General features: G+C 38.2%; 1 protein-coding gene across 2 annotated transcripts; it reads right to left on the reverse strand.

Annotated features, from left to right (window-relative positions):
- Positions 1-1,906: 1,906 nt before the first annotated feature.
- LOC136855658 (apolipoprotein D-like) lies at positions 1,907-12,062 on the reverse strand. 2 transcript variants are annotated; one of them, XM_067132870.1, is made up of 6 exons: positions 6,334-6,451; positions 5,028-5,214; positions 4,686-4,810; positions 4,179-4,267; positions 3,407-3,505; positions 1,907-2,769 (listed from the first exon to the last, which is right to left on the reverse strand). In XM_067132870.1, exons 2-6 carry the CDS (start codon positions 5,196-5,198, stop codon positions 2,612-2,614), a joined length of 642 nt encoding a protein of 213 aa, XP_066988971.1. In that variant the 5' UTR covers positions 5,199-5,214; positions 6,334-6,451; the 3' UTR covers positions 1,907-2,611. The 2 variants fall into 2 exon arrangements, with proteins under 2 accessions (XP_066988971.1, XP_066988972.1); XM_067132871.1 differs by lacking the exon at positions 6,334-6,451 and adding an exon at positions 11,939-12,062 and having other exon boundaries at positions 2,469-2,769.
- Positions 12,063-12,291: the final 229 nt, after the last annotated feature.

Raw genomic sequence — 12,291 nt, forward strand, 5'->3', positions numbered from 1 at the left:
CGTAAAATAACTCGAGTGATTAATGTGATGTGAAGGGGTTTTAAAAATGAACGAGGGTGTGGTCGTCCTGTGAAACAGGATGAAATGATAATGTGACTCCGCATCGTAATAGAGAAAACAGACCTTGGTGCAATTCTCAGAAGGAGCCGGCAGATGTCAGTAACACGAAACTATGTTGTCGCAGGTCAGAAACGAAACTATTTTAGCCGGTTTTAAACGCGTTCGTGCCAATCCCAAACTTTGATCAGAGAGAAGGGTTGAAGTGTTCCTTTAACAAAAGGGGAAAAAAGTTTATTTTATTTTATTTTATTTTATTTTTTTACCAGCACTTGGTAACACTGTGCAATCGGTCACAAGGCGTTCAAAAATAGATGGCAGTTTTACTGGTGTTCTGATCAGAGCGGTTAGAAGTTTAGCGTGGCCACTCCTTGGATGGGTAGCCGCAAATAAATGCCAGGCTGTAACATGTTTGTCACTTCGGTGGCTTCTCGAGCGAATGGAAAAATGAACGAACTTTATGTGGGGTCAGTACTTTAATATGTTATCCTGATGTGGTTGGCGCTTACGCTCCCGTAAACAGAAATTGAAATTCACTACAGACCTTAGGCGACAGATGGATGTTCAGTGGGACACAACGGTCCGAAAATGGGATGTGAATATGTATTGAATTTCGAACTGCATTAATTGTTACTATGAAGAGGCCTTTTGCAACGACAGTTATAAGAGTTTTACATTTTACTTATTTATTTTTGGGCGTCCTGACAAAACCAGGCAATCTGACTCAGTGAGGATGCGTTATCGTTATCTGTACGATACCGGCAGAGTTTTTATTTTGACCTAGAATCATTTCCCTTAAATTAGAATATGAGATTTTCTTTGCATGTCCAAATTGGACTATGGCTGTCAGATGTACCCATAAGCTTGTCAGCTGAAGCTGAAAGTCTGAGATGTATTCAACGGTATGGGTTTTCGAATATGTTCAGGAGGTCATAAAACATAGTCCATGGAATATGTTGTAAGGACTCCATAGAACGTCGCTCATTGAAGAGTAGAGTGTTCCCTCGAAAACACAACCTACAAGATCCTTGACGCCTGCCAGATGCATCAAATGAGGCCTGATGAGAGGCCTCCAGAATGAAACCTTGATGGTGATGAATGTTAATTGGATAGGTTCGAGACAAGATCCTCAAAACCTTTTCGGACTGGAAAACTTGGTAGACCTGAGGTTGGTGGTATGCATATGGAAAAGATCCATCCAGTGGATTTTCCAACCACTCCACTGTGGATTGTTCCTGAGGAAAACTCAAGAATGTAAAACTGAGTTAAATTTCGAGAACGTAATGGCAGCATGTAACCCAGTCACTAGAAGTTTATTCTGAAACTCCAGGGGTTTAAGCACATGCAGCATTAATCGCAATTACTCGCAATTAATCACATTAATAGTGTATTGGCAATAGAAATCCAAGTTTCTTACTGCGACACCAGAATCTTAATAAATATATTGGGAAAGAAATATAAACACGCTTATATTTCTATGTGAGTTTTCATGTTCATCATCTGAGTGATATCTCCCAGAAAATCCATTTAAGAAAGTACAAATCACATTTGGTTATCGTCGGGAAATTTACAGCAAGATGTCTGGATTGGGTTCAGTTACGGTTTCCCTTGGGTTTTTCTAGTAACCCTAATCCAGGCTTTTTTATATATATATATATATATATATATATATATATATATATATATATATATATATATATATATATATATATATATATATATATGATTACAAAGACACTTGAATTTAGGTGTGTTCTTGAATAACATCATGTTTGTTAGCTCGCTGTTGCAAAGAAAGTAATTTTATTATCATGTTTTACTTAGGTTGTGGTGAATTAAGACAATCAGAGACACTTTTTCATTTTTATTTTGGAAATGAATAACAATAACAGTCAGGTTTGCTATTAATTGTGTGATGATAAATATTTCCTTTCATTGATAAGAATGAAGCGAGTTAGATTTATTACACGCTAAAATTTGTTGGTCTTCTGGGTCATGAATTCAGACAAGTAAGGCACTAGATACGCTCAAGTCTAGGAAATATTTTTCTGCCATTTACAGATTTTATATACATTCGTCAACATCATGCAGTGAAAAATAACAGTGCTTTGACGCTTAAGTCATTCATAATGATTATATGAATAAAAATTCCTTATTCTGCGGTACCGACATGAAGTAACGTACACGCCAACTCCATAACTAGTTGGCGAAAGTAGTTCGTTAACAAGATCTTCATGGACCTCGTCCAGTCATTATGGCGGGACCTTTCTTGCAGGTCTCCTTGAGAAGTGAGTGGAGGTTCACCCCTTTTATGGTATTCAGCCGGAGAGAGGGTTGAGGGTGACATCGCTCAGAAATCACGATCAAGAATGAGCCATTTCATCAGCAGAGGCACGTCGTAGAATATAGTGAATACGTTGTTTGAAGGGTCCACTGTAATTGCTGTTGAATACCTCGCTCTGAATGAGGATCATTGGTTCACGACGAGGCTGTTTTTCATGAACAGAAGAACGGGTAAATTGATTTTTCAAGGCGTAGAGGATTATCTGAGGGTTCACGACTGAGTGGACGAATATGGAGTGCGAATGCAGTTCGCCTGATTGACCCTGCTGAAGTTCTTGACGTCGATTCCGAACTTCTGGATCCACTTTTTGATGATGATCAAGAATTTATCTGGCAGCTTTTCTCTTCTGCCCATAATCCAAGCAAACTCTGAAAAAAAAACAAAGAATAATGTTATCAACTCACACATAAAAAGTGGCTGAAGATTCATAGTTTTTTAACATTGCATGTACCTAGATGTCTCAGGCTTATGCAACTGGACCGTGTTAATTTTGCATTTTCAAATGAAAAATGGAATGTGATTGGATTTTCATACTTAGAATGAACCACTGTGTTTGATATGTGGGTGACGTTTGCTGAAAGCAAACAAACTAAAGAATTTACCACAGTGCTCTGAGTTGCACTTATAAGTTGCCGTCCGTATAATTGGTAATATATTTTATTCTGGTATAAAATCTTTTCATATGTCTAATAACTTATAATTTATTTTTAAAAAAGTCAAGTATAAATAAGAGAGCAGTTTTTATCTGCTTGTTGCTTTGACTAAGATAAAATAGTTCATGATACTAGATACTTTTAGATATCGTTCGGGATCTACATGGCATAGCTAATGTTATGGCAATGACACCCGCTATTATAATTAATGGAATGTATTTGGTAATTGAGTTCGATTGTAAAGCGAAAAACTTAATAGATCTCATTCTTCCAAGAAGAAGAATTATACTATAAAAACCATATGAAAGTATAGAGCGGTAAATGGTGGAAAGTTATCGAAATATATACATACCAAGTTTGTCGTTGAATCCAAGAGGAACGCACGTGTAGATGACTGCAAAGGTTTTGTAGTCTGTTGCCACAACGTTGTAGTTTGGGCTGCCATCACCCTCTATAAAAGGATAATTATCTTCATTGGTAAATTGCCTATGCTACATCAAGAATTTTAATCTGCATAGTTCTACTTTTCACAGATAGATCAACACATGCAACCTAACTAATATTAAATTTGCATTCTTCCGTAAGTACTCATGTGCTCGCTCACTCCCTTTTATGCAGTATAGATTTCTGCTGACGCTGTATTCTAACTACTGGTACGCATGATAAGCTTGAGGTGATAGTGAAGTCAGCTCTTAATGCTGCTGTTCGTATAATATTGATAATTCAGAAAATTTGTAAGCATGAGTGGTTGCAGCTAAGTATGGAAACTTTCTACATTTTATTGTGGTTGCCTACTGTCGTACTGATGTTTGTAGAATTAGCTGTTCATAGACAGATCTAGGGTTATGGATGAATGGATATTTTTTTTCCTCTCATTCAACACTAAAAACACACACACACACACATACTCAAGTAGAGGACGTTATGCTATAGCCATTTTCCAGCTTCACTGATCCAGTTTGAAGTCCAAAATCGAACATTGTACTGAGTTTAGTTTTAATCAGCTGCATTCATCTCAACTTTCCTCAAACAGAGATTCAAAGGGTCTCACACCGGTTTGATTACGGCACCATACGGTGAACAGGAAGCTTGCAAGCGATGCATTTTCAAAATTAAAGTCTCACCTGGAATGTCGGGTAAGGTCACATAGAAACGAGATCTGGTACCCTCTTCCGTTGCAACTGCCGTGCCTTTGGTTACAACTGGCTTCCCTCTGCAAAGAGAAATTTTCCCTTGTCACAATAGGAGATAGACATGCCAGGTGTAATGAGATACTGAATTTGCTTCGTATGAATACATGGATTACAATTTTTAAATCTGAAATGATCTCAGGAGCGCCAATATATATTAGCAGAGTTTGAGTGAAAGGCCAGGTTATCACTTCCGCATTCTCTTCGTTGTGTGCAGTTTAGAAACAGAGGGGCATATTTGCCTTAGAATGAGATCGCAGAAAGCAAAGGAGGGTAGAGTCAAATGAGGGCAGGAGAAGAAAGTGATTGAGTTGAATTAGAGCAGTGTAATGTTTAATGACAAATACCAATAAAAGGGAGAGAGGCGAAGAAATGTCAAGGGAGTCCCACAAAAATAGTGTTTTTAGTGTCATGACAAAACTTGAGCGAGTATAAACGTACTTGGACACTTCGGTTTTCACCAGAGAAAAGGTTTTGTTGGTGTCTGGGTAATAATCGACGGTTCCACAATCGCCTGTCTGGAAAGGGACATCGAATCTCTCCAGCTCATACCAGCGACCCATGTACTGCAAAGGAAGGGAGTGGTTATTAACATCAGGATTAATGACAGCAAAGAGAACGATTCCTCCGCAGCGCGCATCAGCTTCACTGACAGACAATCTATTCACATTACTAAAAGCTTCATGGAGACAGGCGTCTAGATTAGATGTGTATTCAAAATATTCAATCGACGTGGATATTCAAGCTTCAGCCAAAAGTAGAATGATATTTTGATGAGCTTACCTGATCCAACTTGAAGTCAGAGATAATCCTCATGTTTGGACAAGAAACCTTTTCAGGCGGCGCACTGTCAAAACTCAAAAACCCGAGGCCTTCTTCCTCTTGTGCCAATGCCTTGTGGGCGTTGAAAAGGCAGATCAGCAAAAGGACTGCTGTTGTAACCCGGGAGACCATCTTGTTTTCTTCAAACCTACAAGAAGAAATGAATTTAAGTAACGGCTTTCATTTGTTAGAATCAAAAGCATTTTGTTGGTAAAAGAGCCAGTATTCAGTAAGAACTCTCTTTACAGTTGCAAAATGAGTCATGATGATAATTAGAAGAGACTTTGATAAAGAAAGGGAAAAATTAATATAGCCAGCAGGAGGGCTCCTAGGTTTTGTTTCTGGCAAAATTGTATAAGAAAGAAAAATGTCATTAATTAGAGAGAAGATATTTGAAATAAAGTTTTTCCAAAAATTCTGTTAGCTGTTCATTTCACAGACTTTATCATTTTTTTTAAAGAAATTTAGTTCATTTCTTAGAAAACCTTTAAATAGAAAAATAAGGATTTTCTACTTAAATTATTGGTTTTGACCTGACTTTTTAGGAGGTTTACTTAGATGAAATTGACAAAATGCCACGAAATAAACAGTTAGAAATCGATGCTCCGAACGTCTGAAGTCCCTTACGTTTATGAAGTAGCCTACATCCAGGACTTGAGTCAACTTTCTTACCAGAAATGTCAATTCTTAGTCATCGAGTCGAAGAGAAATGGATTTCAATATCGGATTTAGTGAGTGACGATGTTGCATATTTGGTTAAACAGGTTTTTACAATCGCATTTTAAAGGAAGTTCATGCAAGTATTTATGCTCAATTGTTTATGCATTACTAAATCTTGTTGCAAACTTTCCCCCTTGGCATTCAGCTCTGAAGAAATGAACACCAGCACTATTTGAAATACAGAAACTCTCCTAAATGTCAAAAGGTTCTCCGACTGGCCTTGGGAAACCACAGAATTTCTTTATGACTCTTCGGCTTTTTTTTGTTAGCAGTAAAATATAGCTATTTAAGAGTCGCCGTGGGCCGTCAGGTTTCTCCACACTTGTGAAACATGTCTTACATAGAAAGTATTATGCATTATGCAGATTTGGGAAGTCAGATGCTTTTGCAATGACGTTTATATATATATATATATTGCTATATAATTCAGTTAGGTCTGATCAAAGCTCAGTCATCCCAGACAAAGCAGTCTATTCAAGGATGAGTCCTTTCATTAATGCCAGTAATCAAAAACTTCATGAAAAATATCCTCTTCAAAAGAACTTACGTGAACACTGCAAAAGAATAATGCCAGTGACTCGGACCAACTTCTCTACTACGTCTACGGAGGAGTGACACTCCAGAACGATGGATGGGAGAACTGCGTAGCTAGGATGATCCCCGCTAACTGTAGGCGCTGAGTGCTCGCCACCCTTTATATATACCAAGGCTGACGGACGTGCTGACCTTGAAAGTGTGCGAATAGCAGGTGCGAATTCTAGCGGCGTCTCTGCTCTCTGCTCTGTAGTTTGTCGTGGAATGGGCAGAGCACGTGTTGTGGAACGCATGATTATATAATATATATATATATATATATATATATATATATATATAAATTGTTTTTATTTCTCTACAAACTTGAAACTTCCACTTTTATTATAGGAGAGAAGACAAATTTACTATTTATTATTTTGTGGTCCTTCAGCGTTTCTTTTCAATAAAAGATTTATTGTAGGTGAACACCAATTAGTATCTGTGACAAGTGACGAAAGGGAAAATCACATTTACGCCACTATTCCGGCGATGTTCGTGACATATGGCCCGTTTACAAAGTGAACTTCAGTGGAAATTTCCACTTAGTAATAATCTTCTTCCATTTGCATCTCATATCTTTTTTCTTTTTAACTCCTATCGCATCTCACTATTCGAAACGACAACACCGTTTGATCTTTGTAACAGAAAAGTCCACGAAAAGTATTCAGACCTTTACATCCCTATGAGCTGATTTGAACTTGTCGTGATTATTGTTGAAATACGAAGCGGTGCCTCTCATTTGTTTTTTACCAAAAATAAGTACTTGCGTTTCAGAAACTGTAGATTTAAAAGTAATTCCGTGCAACTTAAAACCTGCCAATGATCTCAGATGTCATACTGCAAAAATCTCACCATTAGTCTAAACATCATGGCGACTTTTTGAAATGATACAGTAGAAATGAAAGTCGTCAACCTTCTGTCGTTTCCGTCGATTTCTCTCAAAATGAGTACAGTCTGATGTTGGCTTCCTGCTGCTTCTTATACCTGACTTTGAATTGAATTGAATATAGAATTTGGACCATAGGTCAAGCACTGCGACCAATGAGGTCATTCAGCGCTGAAACGGAAATTGACAGTAAAAGTTTGAAAGGTGTAACAGGAGGAAAAACCTTCACCATGAAAAGCAGTTGCACTATGAATCAGTTGTTAGGAGAGGGTGGAAAGTAAGATGGAAGAAAGAGAATACGAAGGAAGGTACTAAGTAATGCGTACAGTGCACCGCATGAGGTACACTGATGGCATTGCTCCCCTACGGGTGCCTGACTTTGAAAGAAAAATTTTTTTGTCCGACTTTGAAAGAAAGAAAAAATATTTTTTTGTCTGACTTTGAAAGAAAATCTACGGATTTATTACTAGCTCTGATCAAAATTAATCAGGCTGCACTGATATTACCCGCAACATTTGTAAGAAATCCGGTGTAATATGACACCTAAAATCAGACCTGTAAACCTACCACAGCCAACTTGTTATGAAAACTGTGATTATTTAAAATATTTTTGTCTCAAATATTGCCTGTTAACCTGGGTTATGAAGTGTATTAACGAATTAAAATGCAAAACAGATTCAGCGGGGGCCCCGGGTACGGGTACGGGAGGCATAGGAGAGGGAATAAAAGTAGAAAGTGGTAGGGTGAGGAAACGAGACGTTCAGTGAAAGAAAAAATGAGAATGTTTGAAGTGCCAGATGGAAGAGAAGATCGTGTACAGGGACATAAGAGGATAGATAAGGTAATCAAAAAGAAAGTTATAGAGAAAAATGGGGTAAATATTAAAAATACAGCATAAGAATAAACGTGAAGGAACACTTTACGGAGAAAAGGTAATGTCCTGGAAATAGAGACCAGAAGAAAAGATACGAACAGAAGGGTGCTGTGTAAAAAAAAAAAAAAAAAATGGAGTATTTTGAGGATTTGTTTGTTTAGGAGGATACAAAAGAGCCAGTGACGAATGCTACAAGATGGGCAGCAGGTATTAGTGTACGTTTGAGGATGCTCTTGGAGGTGTCTGATTAGGGCGTCAGAAGGCGAATCAAGAGGAGGTACTAAATTTACAATGGAATTGCTGCAGCACGCTGGTGAATGTGTGAGGTCACTGACCAGGGTGTGTAAGGTATGTCATGATGAGGGAAAGACTCTAAAATAGATGGTTGAGAGGTATAATTTCCTGTATGTAAAGGTAAAGGTGATAAAGGGCGTAAAAGTACCCACTAAACCAGAGAAAGCGGATGGTACCATTTTGATTTGCGAAAGTAGAACAGATAGCAAGGATTAATATGGAAAGACCAGTTTCGCCTTAGACAAAGAAGCTGATGTTTTCACCAAGTGTTGAAATAAATCAGTTATGTGAGGTGTTTGAGAGTTTAAGGGAAGAATGTATGTGAAGTACAAGGAGGTAGAAAAAGACTGTGACAAACACACAGCGAAGTGCTGTGGAAGATGCTGAGGAAGTATGGTGTAGTTCCCAGTGTAAAAAAAAAATGGCTGGACACAATGGCAGTTACGCATCCATGGGCATCTTAATATCTCTATGAGAAAACTTCAGAAGTTCTATGCGTGGGTGAGATACTGATGAAAGGGAGATGGAGATGGCTTGGAAATGCCCTTCGTACAATTATCTGCTTGGGTGAGAACTGTGAATGGAGAATTGTGTAATACAAAGGACAGGAAAAATGTTGGTGAGGAACTTTGCAACACATGGCGTTGGAGGCGGTGATGAAGAGATTCTCTCTCTCTCTCTCTCTCTCTCTCTCTCTCTCTCTCTCTCTCTCTCTCTCTCTCTCTCTCTGATCGTTATACATTGAGGTGTGTTCACACGTAAGTCCCACGTTACTGGAGCGCTTCAGGATGATAACTGTTGTGAAGATGATTCAGTCACACCCTCTTTGAAGGCCATCTTTTCTCTCATTTCGACGGGCCCCAACATTGAGATTTAAACAGACGCTACTCTGTACAGCAACTGCCGCTGATGGTATTCATCAGTACCATGAGACCGAGACAGCGCATCATTTCTGCACCAAAATACATTAGTGATTGGCAACCACTCCGTCCTGTGTATCTGGACAATATGGTACACGATAGAACAGCACTAGACGTGGTTGGTAAAGTCTTGTCAGTGGCGTTCTTCATTTCCTTCGCCCAAGACTGGAACATTTCGTCCTTAGAAATGTTGTCTTTGACCTTAAAACAGAACATGGGTATTCTCAGCAATCTTGTCATGGCTATATCTGTGCTTTGGCTACCATAGATCATAATTCTAGTTCAACCAGCAGCGGCATCTCACTTGGTGAAGTTTGGATATACCAGTTTTAATACACCAGAAGAAAATCATCTTTGGTTAGCTGCGTGGTATACAATCAGCAGTAGACTTCACTGGTTTTCGTAACCACCAGGCACTGTCGCAATGCAAAGGTAAGATTCACTCAATTCCAAATTCTAAATTTTGAATGTACAGCATTTCCAGAGCCTGTAAGAACTGATTACAGGGAGCACCTTCATTTCCTGAATAACTGTAAGTTTGGACATAGTTTTTGATGGCATAGTTGTTGGTACTTCGAACAGAAAATTTCAGATGTTTCGTGATGGGAACAAACTTCGAAGGTACTATAAATTGAAGATCCTAATAAATTTAAATAACAGTCTGATTCATTTATTTCATTTGTGAAGCTTAGTCTGTCAGACCAAGAACGTGGGCACTTTCTGCCCCTCAGCGCTTATAACACAGAAAAGAGGGGAAATGAAGTAGAAGGATTTAAAGGTGGCATTGGGAGAAAACATACAGTTTCACTAAAAAGTAATAGTTGAAGTTGTTTGGATAGCAAGATTGAAGAAAAGAAACGGGATGACGCTAATAATCCCCCCACGAGGATAACTGTCTAATGAAGCATTCACATCACTGCACTGGTTGCCTAACATGCAAACGAGAAAGTTCAGAAAGTTAAGAATTTTCAGTCATATCACTGTCTGCCGTTCTATATGGAAACAAAGTCAGTGATATTGATGCCGCATGGTTTGGTTGTGAAACGGAAAGCAGTGAATGCTTTCAGTCCCAGGAAGTGTCGTGTCAGTGCACAAGACTGTCCGCTGTTTGCTGCAGTAAATAAATATTGAATGATTGAACCACTTCGCCTTACAGTTTTGGTAGTTTGCACAGAAATATATGCGTTCAAATTTCTGCGGATCTTTTGCAGGAATTTCCTGGCGCGTACCCATGTGTAAGTCCAGGTACAGCAGAATCTTTTCTCAAGGTTTTACATTTCGCCCAAGCAACAAAGCTGACCAGGGGTGTGATTGTTCATTCTGATACTAATGAAGAATATTTAGTGAAAATCTGCTGGTCACCTTCACAGAATGCACAGTATATATGTATTTGATAAACTCTTTTCATTGGTGTTTTTCATTTTCTCTGCCCAAGCTTTAAACATTTTAACTCTCCTTCGAAATGTTGTCTCTGACCACGATGACCTCTTAACCTTCGATTTCCCACACTTTTAGGAGACTCTGTGATTATTCAGAATATTTCCAAGTCATTCTCTCCTTTGTTGTTCCTGTCATTAATCTACAGTGTACTTTGGTAAACCATTCAACTAAACCGACGTCAAGGTACGGTAATATATTATTAATATATTATTAAACTTAGCCAATTATTATTATTATATTATTATTAAAGTAGTTTAACCAGACCACTGAGCTGACTTTCAGCTCTCATAGGGCTGGCCCGAAGGATTAGAATAAAATACCCGGTCCACGACCCAGGCCAAGCACTGGGACCCTATAGGGCATTCAGTGTGACGATGAACGAATTAAAATGAAGTTAAAACTGCACATAGGCACATGCTCTCACACTGGAACACATAACATACAACAAATACATTTACTCATGCTTCCTTAAATACACACTAAAAAGGTATATTAAAATTCTGAATAAGTTAAGCAATATTTAAAATATTTTTTTATTCGACAAATGCTACAAGGGTTTTCGCGCTTTTATTATTTAATTTCTTTTTATATTTTATCAATTAAATCACAGCTCCTCATGAACATCAAAACCGGAACGACTGAAAAAGTAAAAGATTCTGACAAAATTTCCCTTCATTGAAAGTCGCTGTTGGTCATACATTGGATACGCACACAATACATGTCTGACCGTTATCATCACCCTGCACTCTGAGCACTCGGGAGCCGGGCCACGTGGGCTGCTCACCAAGTGTCCGTGTAAGTGGCAGTATAAGTGAACTGGTACAAAATCTAGAAGTGGAGTAGGATTCTGAAGTATTGTATCGCTATAACTCTCGACATTTAAATCAAAAACCCGGTAAGTACATATAGATGAAATTAACTTTACGGAACAAACATTGACCTGTTTACAATTATAGAAGAATGCATTTCCAAGATGCTGGAAACTTACCTTGTATCTATAATACAAATCGAAAAAAGTGCTGTTAACGTTAGGGAATCGTTAACTTTTTCGTTATTATATGAAAATGCATTGATCAAAATATAAGAAACTGTAAGGTTTTTATTGTTCCTTTTTTTTATGTTCTTTGTTATATGTTTGCATAGATTTTAGTCTTTCTCTTCTTACCTTGGTTTCTTTCGAGGTGTCCTTCAGATCGCTTCGCGGATGATGTGCTATCTTTGTATGTTTATTATTTTTAAATATTGATATCTCTCAGAAAGGCGTATAGAGACGAGATCGGTAATTTCTTCACTTTAATTAGTACTTAGTATTATAAAGATCAGTACAAAATTAACAAGTTACAATGATAGAAACGAATCACTCTTGAATCAGTCTATATGGGGAACACGGAAGCGATTGGGAGAAGTACTCTCCCTTGAAGGACACAGTTCTGACTCTGGTCTCCTCGTAGGTCTCTAACTCGTCGAACCCTCAGAAAAACTTGCTATCTGCAATCTCCACCTCCTTCTAGCCTTATT

The sequence above is a fragment of the Macrobrachium rosenbergii genome, chromosome 32, assembly GCF_040412425.1.
Source record: "Macrobrachium rosenbergii isolate ZJJX-2024 chromosome 32, ASM4041242v1, whole genome shotgun sequence".
Lineage (NCBI taxonomy): Eukaryota > Metazoa > Arthropoda > Malacostraca > Decapoda > Palaemonidae > Macrobrachium > Macrobrachium rosenbergii.